This window comes from Siniperca chuatsi, linkage group LG3 (genome assembly GCF_020085105.1).
Source record: "Siniperca chuatsi isolate FFG_IHB_CAS linkage group LG3, ASM2008510v1, whole genome shotgun sequence".
Classification (NCBI taxonomy): domain Eukaryota; kingdom Metazoa; phylum Chordata; class Actinopteri; order Centrarchiformes; family Sinipercidae; genus Siniperca; species Siniperca chuatsi.
The window spans coordinates 29,432,578-29,452,408 of record NC_058044.1 but is presented as its reverse complement, the minus strand read 5'-3'; the positions used below and the strand labels follow the sequence as shown (position 1 = coordinate 29,452,408).

General features: G+C 41.7%; 1 protein-coding gene across 27 annotated transcripts in view; it reads right to left on the bottom strand.

Moving 5' to 3' along the window:
* The window catches only part of rims1b (regulating synaptic membrane exocytosis 1b), a 77,729-nt gene that overhangs the window by 41,468 nt on the left and 16,430 nt on the right, over positions 1-19,831 (bottom strand). For 21 of the 27 annotated variants that reach the window (XM_044190407.1, XM_044190406.1, XM_044190418.1 and 18 more), the window contains exons 2-6: positions 16,807-17,020; positions 11,979-11,990; positions 11,466-11,486; positions 1,597-1,898; positions 89-996 (exon numbers count right to left, since the gene is read on the bottom strand). In XM_044190407.1, the coding sequence (XP_044046342.1) occupies positions 89-996; positions 1,597-1,898; positions 11,466-11,486; positions 11,979-11,990; positions 16,807-17,020 (1,457 nt within the window). Of the gene's footprint in view, positions 1-88; positions 997-1,596; positions 1,899-2,779; positions 3,176-3,318; positions 3,337-11,465; positions 11,487-11,978; positions 11,991-16,806; positions 17,021-18,089; positions 18,503-19,831 lie in introns of those variants that run through there. The other 6 variants (XM_044190408.1, XM_044190435.1, XM_044190409.1 and 3 more) reach the window with 5 other exon arrangements.

Below are 19,831 nucleotides of genomic sequence, written 5' to 3'. Positions count from 1 at the left end.
AAGGATATGGATGACAGCAAACTTGCAATGTATGCAAGTTCGGATATATTTAGCTTAGTAAGCTAGTGAGCACATCTGTCTAACTGACCTTTCTCGCTGACGCTTTCCATGTCCACGTCCTCACAGCTGGTGTACTCGGGCGTGGAGCCGCCTTCCTCCTCTGAGCTGCTGATGGACATCTGCCTCTTGTTGACTCCGCGCTTGCTCTTGTATGACCGTGGAGGGGGCGGCCGCAAAGTCTCAGACTGGTCTGAGCTCTGAGAGTCCTTCCTCAGCAGGTTATCCCCACCCTTGTCCCTTGGTGTCCGTGTTGTACCGGGCTCTATGCGGCCTTTGTTCAGGCCCCAGTCTGGAGGCACTGGTCCCCCAGATTGGGGTCCTGATCTCACTCCACCTCCGGCAGGTGGAGCTCCCCCTCCAACCCCCACGGTCCTATCCACAGAGTAGGCTCTGTGGTTCTCCAAGAGGGCCTTGCGGTCTCTCTCCCCACCTCCACCCCTCCTGGCTAGACGGTTTTCAGGCACCTCCCCTGCACTGCCTCCTCCACCACCTCCTCCTTCACCAGGCCCCAGTCCGACCTCGTTGATCGCCAGATCACTGTGCCGTCGTTCGTGGCGAACCTTGGACACCTTAGCATGCATGCGCATCTCCTGCTCCTCCTTCTGTGGTTTCACCGGGTATCGTGCCAGGTTGGGATCACTACGGTATCGATTCTGGAACTCCTCCTCACGACGCTGGCGCTCCCTCTGCTCCTCATCCTCTGGGCGTCTCCGGTGTGTTTCTGAACGACCCAAGTTCTCCTCCCCGTCCTCGTAGTCCGTAGAATGGATCTTCTCCAGCCTCCGTCCTTCTCCTAACCGTCTCTCTCCTCTTTCCCCAAACCCCACTCGCTCATCCAGGGATGACTGAGACGGCAACTTCCCAGCAGGTCTCCGGCCACTACCACGCCCCATGCCTCCCTTACCATTTTGTTCATGGAGGGAAACGGGCCTTTTCCTGTACAAGAAGAGGATTCATCATACCAATATACCATATTGTCTATGGACAGACACAGACACAGGTGCATCTTTTCCATTACAACAGGTGAGCAACGTTAGCAGTTTTAATATGAAAAAAAATGCTGAGAAGAGGTTTTTGTACAGAAAAAGAATGTTCTAAGAACATTCCTTTCTATATTTGCAAAACCTTGGTCGCTTTTATATGAACAGATTAAAACTTCCACTAACCAACATGAGACAGTGATGAACCTTTACCTAACTCTCCCACTGAATGAAAACAAAGGGATTGAATCAAAGACCTCTCAAGACTAAAACCTGTGACCTAGCTTCTCCACTGGTTAAGCTAGAACTGACACAGATCTATTCTTTTTTTTAGCCCAGGGATTAAAAAACAACAGGAGCTTTAGACAGCAAGCAGTCCTAGCTTTCTGGGTTTTGAAAAAAATATGGTTCCCATTCTCCAATTCTCAGATTCCCATCATGTTAATGAAAAAAAGGTACAGGCTGTACATGTAAAACATCTGCTAAAAAAACTACTGCAGCATAAAGATGAAATATCACAGACGTTGTGTTCAATGTGTGTATCTTGATGCCTTACTTTTCTCTAGGTGGTTCACTTTGGGAGCGGGAGCCGAGCATGGTGTCAGCACCCTTGGCAGCAGTGACACCGGCTGGCGGCTGCGTCCCGTTCGGCGGCCCTGCGTTGGTGTTGGTGCTGGAGGGCGGGGCTTGGGACCTGGAGCGGAGTAGCTTCCTGTCCCGTTGGGCCTCACCTCCAGTGCCTGGGTTGTTCAAGGAGGTGCCCAGGCTCCCAGGCCGCACCCCTGACCCCGAAAACCATTCTCCTGATTTGGTGAGAATCTCCTGCTGTTTACGGCAGAGGTTGCATACCCACATTACCTACAAAGGTTGAAAGGACAAAAGCGTTTGCTAACTGGGTTCAGTAGCATTATAGAAGAACATTAAATAAATGGAACACCTAACAAAAAGTGGTTAGGCATGCCTGTGACACAAAAGTCAACATTTATACAACACAAATTCATTTTATTGAACATATAGCCTAGCACGAAACAAATGCAGCATTGTTAACTTCATGGGAACAGATACAATTTCTCCTAGACATTAAAAAGCCTTGTTCTGTCTATCAACTTTCACAAACACCTTTTATAATGCCTTTCAGCTCACAAATGGTGAGCTAAACGGTGGTAGCTCATCTTTTAAGAAAAAAAGATTTCAACATCTTGGTATCCGCCCACATGCTTTCTCCTCATTCCTTTGCTACAGCTAATCAAAAATTAGAGAGCACTCAGATATGACAGACTGGCTGGTTTGGTGAAGGCTATGGTACGTCCTGTACTGCTTTTTAGAAAAACTACAGAACCGCCTTAAGAGGTCATGTTTCACCTACCCTTTGATTCTATTGCTGTGAATTTTATGACTCTTATTGCATTGTAACCCATTAATAAAATGTTTTTTTTTTTTAGATTGATCCATTATGCTCATGTTGGTGATATAATAGGAAGGAAAATGAACTCTAAATGGTATTGCACTGTATACATTCAGTATGTATTGTTTTCATCCAACAGGAGAAAGAGTAAAGCTATTCTAGTCAGTGCATCCATCTTTGCACATGCAGACAGATTTTCTATGATTTAGCCTCTTCTATGAAATGCCCCATCACAAAATAAGATTGATGATGACCACAGCCATGTACAGTAGCCATGATAAATTTTGATTCTTCATCCGCTAAATCAAACCCATAGACAACATCAAATACTCACATGTAGCCATTTCTATTGAATATCACCTCACTTCGACAGCACAAAAACAGGATTTATCTCCCTTCGTATTTATAATCCCAACGGTTTATTTTTCAGAGAGTAAATCCAAAGCAAAGAGGAAACACAGTCGTCTCTTGTATTCTACTGCAGAACCTTGGCACAAGTTGAAAACAAAACACCTCTGGGACCTCTGGAAACCCCAAAATGTTACTCCTTGATGGCCAGTGAGCCGGACTGTTAGCAGTCAGTTTAGCAGTTAGCCTTCAGCGCGCCAAAGCACATTCATCATGGCCTGATTGAATCCTAGTTGGCGCATGTCCAGACTAATCTAAAGTAAATCAGCTGCCTGCACGGTCCACAGCTGTCGGGCAGCCGCTCAGCCACACACTATAGTCTCTTTCTCTTTCTGCCTTTCTCCACCTCTTTACCTCAGCTGAGGAGCCACAGATTAGCAGTAGCCAGTAATCCTTTCAGCTTTTCACCATTATTCAACTTATCATCAGCTGACAATACCAGCTCACAAATCATAACTTACTAACCTACAGACCCCCCCTCCTCCAACATCTCCCTCAGGCAGAACTACACAGGTAAGAGATTAAACCCAGATGCCCCAACCCCCTTCTGCCTTCTTGCCCAGTGCATGATGGGATATAAGCTACTTTACAGTCAAATTTACTGAAACAAATGTACCAATTGCACCCCTCAAGTTTCAGTCAAATAGAAACAGTCAAATCATTCTTCACATCTGGATACCTGTTAAACCAATTTTTTAACTCTTTAATGTGAAGACGACAACTCGGGTTATTGAAACTTTTGATTCTGGTGCCTTTTTCGATACCTTGCTTTGTAGAATTTAAACATGTTTTTCTACAAAACCATTTTTGACATTTTATCCAAACTTTTGATATTTGACAGTTTTCAATAGTTGGGGCTACAGACACATTTCGGACGGCACTCAAAGAGTATTGAGTGGGGCTGATATCAAACTTCATTACTTTACTGTATGTGTACCAACCAAAATGTGTCTGTAGAACCGAGTATCAAAAACCGTCAAGTAATGAAAGTTGGCATTGAATGTCATAATAAGATAGTTCTTGATCATTTTTTTTCATTTCAATTGAATTGAATATTATTTATAACCAAAGTTATCTTATTGCACTTTTCATATAGAGCAGGTCTAGACTGTACTGTTTATAATATATACATAAAGTTCTTGTGCAGCTGCATGTGTTTAGACAACATTTAACATTTGCTGCATTCCCATGTGTCACAAAAAAATAATCGTACAAAGACTGCAGAATTGCCATATTTCAGGGCAAACTATCGTACATTCAAATCCAGACTGCGGCACACTGAGAATTTTGATTCACTAAGCTCACTGCAATGGGCTCGGACTACAGGTCAGTGTTTATGATGCAGGCTAAGGGACACACTAGCATGTTAGGAAACACGTTACAGGTATAGCATGTTTGTACCATAAACAAAACAAAACTTGACGCTAAGCTAACCATGCCAAATGAAACAGTTTGACAGTCAAACGATGCCAAACAAAAACTGTAAAATATAGTCATAAAGAGTTTATAAGACATTGTGAGGGGACAGCTGTCTCACCAAATCCCGGATGGGATGGGATGTATATCGGCGGCCATATCGGTAATAGGTAAATTTTCCCACTATAAAAATCGGTATCGGTCTCAAAAATCCCATATCGGTCGGGCTCTAATTGATAAACAGTAGTTAACGTACAATGAATAATCACACTGGTTCCAAATCAGCTCCATACCGTTTCACTAGCATGGAAAAAATATACGGAAACTAGAGCATGACATATGGAAATGATCGTACATTTAGGATTGTTTAGAATTGTTTATATTTTGTACATCATACAAAGGGCAAAATTAGCGCATTAGTGCCTTAACTAGAAAACTTTTTGCACACTTGGCAACCTTTTATTTCTGTAAAATAAAAAAGGGGCTTTTTCGAAAAACACATTTATATTTATTATGGTAAGATCTCATTTTGGTATTGGTATCGAAACTTAAGTGTCACATCGGCACTAGTATAGAACATTTTCAGACAATACCCAGCCCTAGTATTGAGGTTCAATCAGCACCGGGATGGCCTGTAAGTACCTATAGGTTGCTTTGCTCTGATCCACAAACTTAATCCTTGCGCATCATGGGAGGACTGTTCATGGCCCAGTGTGTTCTCAAACCAAAAGGGAGAAATTAAAAACACATCTCATTTACTAATGACATGCCTCCATGTGTATGTACATAAGATACAAAAGCCCCACTCTATAGTGTGTGTGACACATGTATTTGCAGTAGTGCTTGCTGCTGGACCAGCGTGATGTCAGACACTCCACTAGGCTGACCAATCAGCTCCGTCCAGAGGCAGCCCACTCTAGTGTCACCTCGAGTTCATCTCGCTGCCTCATTGCGTGCTGAGGAGTGCGATGTGCTGTGAGAATGTGTCTGTGTGTGTGCAGATATGTGTACAGTATGGATATGTAGGACATTTCTGAAACCTTCTTGCCTGGAAGAGCGTGGAGTGGGCGACTGCCTGTAGGCGAGATGTCTGTGTGTGTGTGTGTGTGTGTGTGTGTGTGTGTGTGTGTGTGTGTGTGTGTGTGTGTGTGTGTGTGTGTGTGTGTGTGTGTGCGTGCACATAGAGAATAAGCAGTGCCATCTCTATCATGTAATAATGTCAACCTCCTTCTGCCTAAAAAATGTGCTTCTCCATGGTAACCAAATCATGGTGAGGAGCCAGTGAGAGAAAGGGGGACAAAGCAGTGTGTGTGTGTGTGTGTGTGTGTGTAAGTGCCTGTAAAACTGTGAAAGAGAGAAACAGTGGGTGTGTGTCACTACGGAAGGACAATGACAGCAGAGAAAACTAAAAAACCTGCACAAATCCCATTTAGACTGCCTCGAGTTAACATTGCATTGCTATCTGATATGAACCTGAACATAGATTCCCTCCCCCTTTTCTCTCCTCACCTTATTTCCTTTTCTCACTCTTCCTTTCCTTCTCATTTATTTCCTTTTCTTTCTTTTCCTACCCTTTTCTTTTCTCTCCTTTCTTTCCTCTACTCTTCTTTTTTCCTGTCCTTTCTTTCCCTTCCCTTTCCCTTCTACTTTTCCCTTCCTTTCTTTTCCTCTTGTCTCTGCTTTCTTCTCCTCTCCTTTTTTCCTTTCCTTTCTTCTCCTAACCCTTTATGCCATTTCCTTTATGCCATTCCCCTCCTGTTTTCTTTCCATCTCCTTTCTTTTCCTTTCCTTGCCCTTTATTTTCTTCTCTTTCCCATTTTTACCTTCCCTTTCCTTCTTTCTTTCCTTTCCATTTCCTTCACTCTACTCGTTTAACTCCCTTTCTTATTTCCTTTCATCTCTCCTCACCCTCTAGCTCAGCTGACACACCTGGCTGACTTGACAAATGAAGACGCCACACACCTGTCACTCATACTTCTCTATCCCATACCCCCTTCGCTTCATCTCCCGCCCCCAGCGCTGCTCCATCCATCTGCTGGCAAATCGGTGAAGACGTGCGTCGCTGCCGCGGCTACATCTTGCTACATCAGCTTTTCCCTAAATGGGCAGAATAGATGGGAGCCTTGGGGGGTGGCGGGACAGTAGGCAAGGTGTGGTTGGCTGTCAGTGAGCGTGTGCAGTGACCCCGCCCTCAAGACACACAAACACACACACACACACACACACACCTCAACAGAATGACATATGAGGCAGCGCTGGGTGTAAACTGCCATCGTTCAGAGAATGGTAAATCCTGAACGGTGGGAAGAAAGACGGCCGCAAAAGACATAATGCTCCATTTCCTCTAATAAGGTACTAGATCAACTCTGCAAGCAGGCCAAATTCATTCAGTGGTGAGGAAGGCTGAAAGAAAAGCAGGGCTGTCGTGGCTGTAAAGCCACGCAGGTTTTACATTTCTGATCTCAGGATTGTGGAGAAGACTCTCCCGCTGCCCTCAGTGCTCTACATTACCCAACAGGTCCTCCAAATGAAACACCAGAAGACTGTACATTGCATGTGACTGCCCTCCAAAACGACACATATAAGCGTATCCTGATCTGATGCCCCTATCAGCAGGATGACATCATCTGTCGGTGCCTTCCAAAACATTACAAATCACTGTTGAAAAATGAATCTGTTCTATGATGTCACAATGCTATGGTACTAAAACGACTTGGCTAGGTTTAGGGATCGATTAGGTTTGTCTTAAGTCCTTTGTTTAGGTTAGAAATACATCTTGGTTTGGGGTTAAAATTACTACTTGATTACGGTTCAGGACCTGGGAAGAGACAGGAAACAAACAGCAGTGTCCTGTGTTCAAGTCTGACGTTTTGTTGGCCCATCCATCCGCCCCGACCTCCTCCCTCTGGGGACTTTGTGGCTCTATAACAACATCACCCCTCTTCCTCCTTTTCTCCCAACGGACCCAGGTCAAAGCTAATTCCTATGACTGCTAGAGGGCTTTGTCTCTTGAACGTAAACGTCAGTTTATGTCAGTTATGGGAATTTGCTAAAATGACTGATACCGTCTTTTGGGAGGAGAGTCTCTACAGAGAGGGACAAGATGGTAAAGATTACTGCTAAAAAGTTGAAAAAAAAACAACATTAGAAAAGACTGTTGGCTATCATGGACATAGAAGAAACGTTATGACGTAATTACCCGCACTGGCGCACTAGTAAATATTCGTGAGAGCTGCTGTTTTTAGTTCTTGTATGCTAACAAATTAAGCATTTAACTTTTTTTTAAATCACAAAGGTTTCAACCTCTAATGGCAAATCTAGTAGATGACCATTTCTTTTTGGACCGTAAGCCCAAGCAACACGTTTCATTTCTTTCAGAGAGAAATGAAAGAAATGCTGGAATGATAGACTGTGTCGAGTTAGAGAAGCCAATGGAACAGCATCTTGCATGACGGCGATGTAAAGACTTTCTAAGTTAAACTAACCTGGGGCTTTGTTTCAAAAATGTTATTGTCTGGCAGCGTGTTTCTTGCCTCATCAGACTTATTTTTAGTGATGTCGCTGCTTTCCCAGATCGCAGCAACTAACTTGGTGAATACAATATTATTTTCACTGATAGGAATGATGGCCAAAGCTATGAAAAAGAAACCGAAATTGTAATGATCCAGAATTATCCTTTAAGTTCACACACATGTCCAAAAAACACACGTGGGCTTTTGCTTTTCACTTATGACTTTTCAGTGAGGGTGATAATAATAGGAGCTGTAGCACTATTGCAAAGCACAAACATTAAAGACTTGTCTTGAGCATGTTGCTATTGGCTTTTGCCAGATCCAGTCAAGGAGGTCCTATTATTAGACGTACAGGCCATGACTGTGAAGTGTTGTTGTCAGAACCAGTCTTTGCTATTACGTTAGTCAACCTAATAAGCACATCATTTTCTAGCACAGGAAATGTGTGCCGTTGCATGGTGGTGTGGGGGCAGACATACAGGGAGAGAGAAAAGACAGACATAGGGACAGACGAGGGGGGGGGGATAACAGTTAAATGGAGATGCTTTAGAATGGACAGAAGAAGGGAACAAAGAGTGTTGCAGAGGCTACTACAGATACAGTGGTAGTATGAGAAGAGAGGAGTGGAGTGTGAGGAGGAGGAGAGAGCAGCGGGTTAGTCATCTAGTACTGATTGAGATTATGCAGTGCATCCTCCCTTCCAGTAAAAAGTGCAGCGTCAGCTTGATGCAGTAAGCGAGCAAGACTCTGTGTGGCTGTATCAGTGTGAATCGGAGCGTGCGCGTCTGTATGTATGTGTTAGTGGTAGATTAGGGCCATAAACTAATTCAGACCACACAGGGTATCAAATACTTACAAATAAATATAAAAAAACAGCTGCAACCAGACTACTGAAAACCCCAAATGAAACATGTGCATGTACATCATATATTAAAATACTTATATAATGTTGAAGCTGTATTTTAGCACTATAAAGTGTGTGTGTGTTTCTGTACTATATGTATACTGTGTTATTGTCAAATGATAAAGACTATAAAAAGGGGTTCTGGTGTAATATGTGGCTTGAAGTGAAACTGATTTTCTGATCTTTGATTTTCAAATACTAGTTATTTCTACATATTATTTATGACACATTCTGAAAACGAAAACGAGGTTAAAGTGTGAGAACCGGAGCACATTCATAGCACCTCCTCTCTTGGCCTTGAATATCAGATTTTTGGTACGATGGATGCCATTTTTGGCACAAAATCAGGGTCTTGTGGTTTTTGTCATAACACCAGGGAACTATTTGGCCCAGATTATCATACAAAATCCTTAACTTGGTATTAATTACCACTAACACTGGCACAGAAAGATGTGATGACGGTGTTTCCTGAACTCGATTTAGTCTACATTGTGTGAGTATTGTGCATTCATGAATGTTTATGTACATTTCTCTTCCATCGTGAGTGTGCGCGTGTGTGTGTGTGTGTGTGTGAGTGTTAGGACACAGCGCCTGCCCGCTATCCACTGGGAGGCAGTGCTCCTCTACAAAGGGGATAGATTGTCAGCGGTTTGTTCAGTTTCTGGAAGCCATCTGGAGCTGACATTAAACACACGTAAACAAACACCAGCAATAGCAGGGCTGCTTGACAGAGAGGGCTATGAAACACACAGCTAGCTTAGCCTTTCTATCACATACTGAAATTGATTGAAACTTGAAACTGCTGGCATTTAATGATGTGTTTACAAAGCAGTCCAATGAGTGATATTTAGGTCCTGACACTGATGATATAATGAACACGATTCTATCCTATAATTTCAAGTTTAAGAAGTAATTTCAATCACATTAAATGTTTTGTATCATGTTTTAAGAGCAAACAATGACTCATATTGAGGCCAAAAAAACACGTTTTCCCTATGAACTTTTGTTTCTTTTGAAGGTAAGAAAGTATGCACGGCATTACCACTGAAAGGATGGGTATTTGTTTGTGCTAGAGTTGAGTTTTTCCTTTAAGGCAAGGTACAACATCCACCAAATGAAGTTTGCTAAGCTCCACCCCCGCTTAGTTACTGTTACTATGCCTGTCAAGCTTTCCATTCTCACACGGCACATATGCAGTTTACAGTGATAACAGTGGCAGATTCAACACTAGAAATTCTTCGTTATTTTTTAAACAAAGGGTTTTGAACAGAAGTAGACAGAAGCAGACTTCTCATGTCTAGCCAGCGACCGTCGATTTTGATGGCTGAAATGACAGCTGTGACAGATTTTATAGCTGGGTAGCTAATTAAGCGTGCGTAATTAAAAGTGCTGTCACCAGCTAATTTTTTAACGTTTCTGACTCGTTTAAAAGAAGAATCTTGTAAAATGGGTCTTGAAGATTCTAAAAAAAACTGAGGCGAAAGCTGCATGTCCCAGGCAAACAGTCACCATCCTCACCAGCTGATGATCCATGTTGAAGACATGAAAATAAAGAAAACGTCTTGTTCTTGTATTGCAGTGTAGAACTAGTTAGTCCTGTAAGTATGATAAGGAAAAACATATGATCAAACTGTTATTTTGTTCTAATACAACCCCAATTGGCTGCTTACTTTTACACTTACACTTTTGCTCTTGTTTTGGAACAGCCCAAACTATCTATATACAGAGTATCGCTCCTACTACAGCCCCATGCACAAGACTTCAACATGTGCAGAGATCCAAAGCTTGACAGGCCTGCCGTGACTAGTTACGGTTGCTAGGCTACGATTGGACAATCGCTGTCCGGTGGCGGGCTTTAGCAAACAGCCAATTCTACCGGTGGAAGAGCCTCAATCTGTCATATTTGAGCTAAACCCGGGTCTTCTTGATTCTTGGATTTTAATCAAATAGTGTGAGATTGAAGTGAGTGAAGTTTATCACAAGCTGCACATCAAAATCCTGTATGAAGGATCTGAGTCAACTTTTCCCTTTTTTCTTTTTCACCCTGACTTATTTGCTGCCTTACCTGGATGCTTGGGCAAAGTCAAACAATGAATCCTCCTTCTGACTATCACGGCTCAGCGACATCCCAAACTAAAATTGACTGCCGTTCTCTTCACCATTTCTGACTTTGACAGGGCTCAGCAGTAACAAAACTTTTGCGACATTTTGCATTGACCAAGCATTAAGGGGAAGTGGTGGACAAAGTGGAACATATACCTGGGCCCCTCCCGTCTCCCCATGGCAAGGCTGGTCTGGTCTCAAACACACAGGCAGGGAAGGCATGCACAGGCATGAGTGTGCATTCATTATGCAGTCAGATAAATGGTCTGTAGGGTAGAGTGCTTTCTTATATACATGCCCATCCCCATTTTTGTCAAGGATTTATTCGAGTATCCATTTGCCCCTTTTCAGCACAGCCACGACTACAGCCATAGGAAGAGGGGTCGGGATGGGTCAGAAGGGTCAGACGCCCCTGCCGACAGCCTATAGTATGGCTCATGCTCGCTCTGCCCGCCAGTTGATTTTCAGGGTCTGCATTCATTCTCAGAATTAAAGTACTGATGCAGGATCACCAGCCAGCTGCCCTGGGACCGCTTAACCACAATGATCTGTGAGGTGAGAACTGATAGTGGGACTGAATTCCTGTTCTGATACTGTGAATGAGCACAGACCCAAGTGTGAACGGGAGACAATATTAGTGACCCATGCAGCAAAATCCATCACCCAGCAAGCCTTACCCTGTCCTTCTCTATGAGACACTTTGCAAGGGGAGGAGACAGACAATGGACACAGAGTTAGTACTGTAAGGGTTTACACTGGAGAGCAAATCTTCTGAGGACACAGTAGTTCCAGGTGGCTCTACCCCACACAGTACAGTAAATGCTCAGAGAAATCAAAGTTAACAAAAACTATGAACTGTCAGGGACTCCCTCTGTTAAGTCAGTAATCCATAAGTGGATTTGTACACACACTGGCTCCGTTCCAATCCGATAGCTCGCTCTCTTGCATCTGCAGTTGTTGGTTTTTCAGCCCTTTTTCTTTCAGCTGGGAAATTATAGGTCTGGCCAACATGAAAGAAACTAAACTCAGAAATATTTTACATCACCTTTTCGGGGTAGAAGTCAACATGCTGTAAACAAACAAGAGAGATCTCAGCTCCAGATTTGAACACAGCCAGCACTTTTACCTTCAGGTGGCACAAACATCACATTCACAGCACAGAGAGAACACAAAAAAAAAAAGATGCTAACCACTTTGTCCTCCTTTGTGGCATGCAGTCCAGGTAGCAGTGAGAATTGAGAAAAGTGAGGGTGAAAGTGGAGCAAGAGAGGAAAGAAGAGAAAGAAATGAAAGAACATAAAATATAGAAGAAATAGAGATGCAGTGAGGGTGAATTTGTGGAATGGGATATTGGACAGATTGTGGGAAAAGAAGGAAAAAACAAAGGAGAAAAAGGGGGAAAGAGGATGTGGTGCAAACATTTGTTAATTACATTCTGCAGAATTGATACACATACTTCATATTCAGTGACAGACTGGGAGGCGGTGGGGACAACAGTATGGGAATGTATGTGACCACTGACATGTTGTTAGGCTGCAGCGGCATGCATGACCCAGCTTGGCATGACCTTGGTGTAACTCGAGACATGTGACGGCATCAGGATGTGTCACAGCTCCTCAGCACAAAAGCAACATGGAGCAAGTTCTTCCACAACCCTTTCCTTTAAAACGACCTCTGTCTATACACTCCCAAAAAAGTCTGTCCAGGTCTTTTAATTTTCGAATATTCACATGTTAAAGACGCTTTGTTCGTGACTTATGCTATACTGAAAGCACTTCAGATGTCGGTGAAAGAACAAAATAAAAATAGTTTTTGAACTATCTTTAAGCTATGATATTACATTTTTTATAATAATATACTCTTTGTTTTGACCTCAGGTTACAAACTAATTAGTTCAAAGAGGCTGCTGTTTTTACTTCATTTTTAATGTAAACTGCTTAATGAATTCCGTGAATAAATGTAAATACAGTGTGATGAATTAATAAATCCATTGCTGCTAATCCCTCTTTAATAGCACAGTATGTCTGTTATAATGTCAAGCAGGGGCGAAGCTTTGTGGCCTAATCAGAGTTTGGAAGGCATTTGCTCAGCGTGTTGCTGTGAAGCCTTCTGCAGGGCACAGGGCAGCGCTACTACACAGCTCTGCCATTAGGAACTGATGAATTATTGCAGTAAGTTGCTTAGAAACAAATAGTTTATTGTCTAATATTTCAAGCCAATAATTTGTTTTTTTGCAGTTTTACAGAGCCCCTACAGTGCTATGTATATAGTGATTTGTAAAATGTCATCTGAGAATTGATATTAGTGTCTTTCAGTATATCTGATAGATATCCACATCTGAGATCCTATACAATGGAGGTGAATGTAAATTCATTTGTGGTACATGGTACTTTTTCAAAACGAAACTTGGTACTTAGTACTATAGTAATGTTTTAAAATTACTTTTGGCACCTTTTGTGGTACTGTGGCACTGTTTCAAAATGATATTTAGTACTTTTTGTGGCACTTTGTTACAATTTAAAAGTAATATTTCGTACCTTTTGTGGTACTGTGGTACTGTTTTAATATTGCATTTGTTATTTTTTGTGGTAGGCTACTTTTTCAAAATGACACTTGATACTTTTAGTAGTAAATGGTAAATGGACTGTACTTGTATGGTGCCTTTCTAGTCTTCCGACCACTCAAAGCGCTTCAAGCACTATGTAACTTAAGTAGTACTATGGTAGTTTTAAAATGGCATTTGTTATTTTTTGTGGTACTGTGACACACTGTGTTTCAAGTGCATTATCATTATCAAGTGGCATTATGAAATAAAAGTCCAATGAAATAAAAAACAATTTCTTTATTTATTGAACCATATTGACTCATTTATTTATCTCATAGCCATATTTATTAATTTCATATTTATGTATTTATTTAATATTGAATGAAATGGCATTCCATAGAAAAAGTCCCGGTTACTCAACTCTTTTTCTCAGCTGTTTTTATGGGGTCTATTTCTGTGTCAGAAAGTAAAACAGGATAAATAAATAATCAAATAAAAATACATTTTGCTGAACAACAGTGCACAGTGTATTTTAATACTGTGTAAATGTAGTTTTAAAATCCAAACTGCTAACTAAAGGAAAACACAGTGTGCTGCTGATGTGGGGGTAAATGAGCACATCTCGTAGCGTATTCAGGAGAAGGTTTTCATACAAAGAAACAAAGCTCACACTTTCCTATCCCTGCTATTCTGCTTGGCTGGCTGGACAGAGGCAAGCACTTCCGACACATCCCTCCCACGCGTTATACACAGACATACACACACACACACGACCTTTCGCAAATGTACACACACAGAAAAGAAATGAAAGACAATTTACATGCTGTGTTCTCTTATCCCTTGTAAAGATTTATGAATTAAATTGCTCAGTGTGGGAAATTCAGATCTGTTAAGTGTTTGGTTAAGAGCTGCAAAAAATCTTAAATGGAATTTTGGTAAATATAGTAGTTGCTTTATCATAAATCCTTGTGAAAGGCGGGAATACGTGCTGAAAGTAAACATACCATATGTTATTTAATTATCTTATATTGTAATTTAAAGTGAGTCATAATTTTCACTGTTTAATTCCGTCCCATTGTTAAGTGGATAACAATGGAATTATGTAATGTAAAGGAGCCAGGTATTATGGTAACATGTTTTGCATTTGGTGTCTTCTAACCCCAGCTAATTTGACAGGTCACAAATGTATTTATTTATTTCTTGATTCATTCTGTCAAAGTGATGCTTGTGCAGAGTCTCAGACACAAAAACTCACTCATGCATAAACACATACACAAAAAAATCCAGTAAGTGGGTAAATTTACTAGGCATATGTCGTTACACATGAAACAATGATCTGCACTAATCTCCCTTTCTTTTGACTGATTTAAATTATTTGGGCCCCTGAAATTCAACTTAAGTGATGCTAAGTATCATCTCAAGGAATAACATTACATATTAAAACATTCATTATTGAATAAAGGCCATATTGATGTGTATGTTATTTTGAGCACACTTTCCCCTCAAATAAATCCTTTGCTTTATTTGTTTTATTTATAGATTGCATTTACATCATGCTATTCTCGTCTCTTTATTTCCATGTAACAGCCTCCCTACTGTGAAAGTAATACTAATGGCTTTACCAACAGGGATACTATCTTTATCTCCGGTTCTCAGTGGCCTTTGAGTTCTGCATACGTGTGGTGCCAGTGTGAGTTCGGGCCCAGCTGGGCTGGGCGGATCCTGAACAGATTGGGGACCAGCAGGCCAAGGGTGGAGGGCCCATAGTCAGATAAAATACCCAGGAGGAGGTCCTCTCTCTTGGGTTGGCGGGGAGCCCAGAGAATGCTTGGATGGAAGAGGGCCGGGTCTCAAAATAGTGCAAACATGTTTGGTTTATGGATGGATGCCACACTGATCCAACCTGTATCAATGGTTGTAATTTGGTGATATGGTGTGGGCCTTTGTTATATAATAGTGTGGCCTCTAGAGCCTGTAGCTTAGAGGTAGCACTGCTCAGTGTCTTCAGTGCATTGTGGGTTTAACGAATGTTTTGTTTGTTTGTTTGTTTGTTTTTCTTTTTAGCCATGCTATGTTCCCCAGAGAAGGAGAAGCTAGTGATTCCCTGACCAGCAGGTCACAATTTTGACTTATCCAGTGAAATATCTTTGAGTCTACAAGATGGATGAATTTTAGACATTCATGATCTTAAATAACTTTTCCTCTAGCGCCATCATCAGGTCCAATACTTTGGTTTTTGACCAAATATCTGCAAAACTAATGAAATACCCATCAGTTGTACTTAGTGCTAATTAGCAAATGTTAGCATATGCTAAACTAAGATTATTAACACTGTAAACAGTACTAATCATCAGCATGTTAGCATTTTCATTGTGAGCATGTTAGCTTGCTGATGTTAGCATTTAGCTTAAAGCACCACTGTGCATAAGTACAGCCTCCCAGCACCTAGCTAGACTCTTGTTTATTTACAGTATCACAACTGTCCCACCTTTGCTGCCACTCTCTACTATGTAATTTAATCAGCAGAACAAAATACATTTTGCCTGTAGGCTTAAATTGTGGCTCCACTGCCTGTCCTCAGTATGTTCTAAAACTCATATTTTTATAAAAATATGGCTAAGTACACAGTTTCCCTTTGTCACTAGTGAGGTAAGATGTTTACGTTTGCATTTGGAACCAATGTAAGCACACTTGCCATAGTTACTTGCGATAAAGTCAAACAGCTAATCTTGCTAGCAACAGCGGAAGCTGTGTGTTTTGACATTTTTTTGGCAAAAAATATATACGTGTTTGGAACAAACTGAGCATAGAGACAGACAGCAAAGAAGTGCATGATGCTACAAGAGTTGTTTGAGAAGTTTTATGAGGGCATTTAGGGGCAATTAAACATTTTATTTGCCGTTGGAATCCATTCTAACTGTTGCAAATACAAGCTAACTACAGCTGCTGTCCTTTGCTACAAACTTAACTTTTTACCTAACTCTTTTCGGTAGGGTGAGACTGTGGTAAGGTTTTCAGTATTCCTTTAAACCTTCTATCTGAACCTTGTTACCCTCCTCCCCTCTCTTGTTCTCACCGGTCCTGGTCTTTGTTTAGGCATGTTGCTTGAGAAGGTCAGCACTGTCTGACAAGCTGGCTTGATGGCTACAGTGCAGTCACAGGAGACACAGGACAACACAGATGCTGCTACTGGTGTGCTTTAATATTCAAGTGAGCTACAGCGCTTCAATTTCTAACCATTCCACAACACTACAGCCTCAGACTTAAAATGAGTCTTGAAGGGCCTAAATGACTGGTGCAAAGCCATTCTTCCAATACACTTTGGTCTCACCAAAGTGTGACCAGGAAGCAACAAAGCAGACGGTAACAAACACAGAAGCAGAAGGACCAACTGTACATTAGCTACAGCAAGGAATGAGGTGATTGTGAGAGGGAGAAAGAAAAAGGGGGAGGTCAGAGGTGAGGTTTCTCACGTTGTTGGAGCGCAGAGAGACCCGCCCTCCACAGCGAGCGCAAAATTTGGTCTGGCAGTAGGAGCAGAGGTGGCCGCAACCATCGGCAAACTTGGTCTTGCGGCAGATACCGCAGGTGGGCGCGTCGTCCTTCAGCTGGGTCTGCTGACGCCGCGTCTCAGCCCCGATGCGACGCACCTCCTGTTTGTAGCTCTCAAACTGCTGGTGCAGTGTTCTGAGAGGAGAGGACAGAAAAGTTGGAGATTTCCCATTAGTGGTACATCATACATTCACAAACTTTTTGTACTTGGCAAACTTTACCCTCCAGCGCTGTTCAGACAGATCTTCCTGTCTAAATATCCTCACATTCATAAAAACATCAACAGAAAAGGACGTGGTGGAATTTCTGAATAACTGAATAATTTTGAAAATAAATAAATCTTACAGAAAGTGATGTTATGCATGCGCGTGTTTGAGAACAACATTTCAGTTCCAGCAAAATAACTGGCAATTAGAGCACCACTTGAAAGGTGCCTTTCAAAAAAAAAATCATACACGCAATTAAATGAAACTTCAGCTCAGTTTTGCTCTCTGTGGCTCTCAGCCTTTCCCCTCCCTGCTTCCCGGGATGCCTATGATGGAAATAACCCGAGTGTGAATTGCAAATCAGGCCATGTGAAAACACCCACAATGTTGTCTCAACAGAACTGTCAAAGGAATACTGCATTAGCATACCATGGCTCTCATATAGGGGACCCAGACAGGCACTTTAATTACCTCGCTGAGTGAGAGCGATAGAGAGGAAGAAGATGGCTTCATTCACAGCCTTGCAGCCAATTTGCCTATTTGTGGAAGCAGACAAACTCTAGTTAAATCTCTGGCAGCAGACTTTACAGTTGTTTCTGCAAGTTATCTGCCAAAAGAAATGCATCAAGACAATGCAGTGCACTGGCATTCATGGTTTTGCACATTTGCTGAGGTAAAAATAAGAAATTCATGCTAAATCTGTTAACCCAAAAAAAAAAAAAGTTGTATAAGTGGAAAGCCTACTGGTTAGCAGGACACTGCATGCCTCCAGCTCACTGATTAACAGTTCAGAGTAAGAAATCCATGAAATATAAGTGTAATAGAGCAGTCGATTAATTTCGGATTTATTAATAAAGTCATACACATATAAAATGTCAGAAAACAGTAACAAGTGCCCATCGCACCTTCCGAGATCCCAAAGTAAGTAAAAGTAAAATTGCGGTCCAGTCCAACAGTCCAAAAAACATTCAATTTATACTGATGTTAAACTAGATCACCTGGGTCTATTGAAAGCAGACATGTCCTCCCGTCTGTAGCGTTCGGCTGCTGGGTAGGAAACAGGTAGAAAACACAACACCTGATCTGTTGTCAGCAGATTTTTGTGGTAGAAATAATCAAACAGATAACAGTCCTCCACCATGACCCATCCAAAGTCCAGGAACGATGCCGTGTCTTTACAGAATACTTTTGAGTTGGAAAAAAGGTGCGTCTTGAAAAACAAGCTGTCCAAACGAAACGTTACGTAATTCCCACAAAGTATACAGTCTCTCTGAAAAAATCTTTCATAAGTATGCCAAATAGAAACTTTCCAAGTCCAGGAAATGAGTCGACAGAAGCCAGTTGTACATTCCTCTTCACTAGTGCTTTAAAAGCTGTCTCTGGCTAGTGCTAGAGCAGAGACAGACTGCCACCACACAGAGCTGGAACGCAGAGGTGACTGGCGGACTGGGACACATTTGGCCAATCAGCTGACACAGGGAATAGTTGGAACAGGGACAGCGATTTTGTGACGTGGAATGTTGAATGAAATTTGAAACAAATGTCATTGTAACATTTTCTGGAAAAATACACATTGATGTTATAAGGTTATAAAATGAACACATAGCCTATGTACCTGTAGGCTGATATTTTTAATATTATCAAGACTTATACGCATTTTTCTCAAATATTTGGTATGTTGTATTTAAGTTACAAGGGGACTTAACAACTAGCCTAGGGGCTCAACTTCAAAGCATCTGTGCCATCTATAATGCAGAGCCAGGGCACTTTAAAGTTCAATCAAATAAGTTTACATAATGAAGATCATCACTGTACCATCGTTTTATACCATTAGACCCATTGTGATCTCTTTATCTGTCATTAGTTTTGGCTGTGCTTGAATGAGAAAGACAGGGTGAGGCTTTGAACAGATAACATAGATGCTGTGATAAAGCATCCGGTGGAATCCTGTAACTGTAGTCCTCTAGACAGATACAGATACAAGTTTCAAACGGAAAGTGTCTCCGCATTCAAATATACTCTTGAGATGCATGAATTTGAATCGCATGCGCATGTTTTTCGTTCAGAAATGTTTCAAGCAAGCTTTGAATATATTGAATAGTCATAAATAATGATAAATGGACATTGGAGTTGACACAAACCTCAGCTAAACTGCTCCGTACGTAATTCAAATGGAAAAAAAACATGACACCGCCACAGCAGCAACGTCATAAACGTGACCTCTGACTCCATGAAGCTATCTATCCTGCCAATGGGAGTCCAGGGGCTGAGCCAAGCCCAGGCACCATGGGAACAGCTGTCAGAAACAGAGGGTGCACAGCCAGTTGTCATGGTAACGTGGCGTCAAGTGCTGGGTGTCAGTGGGTGTCAGCGCACCAGCTGTTCCTGTTCTTAGAGCCACGGTTTCATCAGTCTTTTCTACCACTTCCACACATTCAACAGACATGCACTGTTAAAGCTGCACAAGGCGACTTTTTTTAAAGATAAAAACAAATCTGTGTTCTCAGCCTGAATCACAAAGGAGCTCTGTAGCAGTGAGGAGAGTCTCACCACCTTTGATTGACAATCTCTAGATTTAGGGACAATTTCCAGACCTTACATTTTCCTTACAGGAAATGATAAAACACAAAAATATCTCTTAAATGTTAGCAAGTTAGTGTCATTCAGTGATATTTGGACACCACAATATTAGATCTTTTATATTATCTTCTCGAATACCTTTATACTTCCATAATTTCTG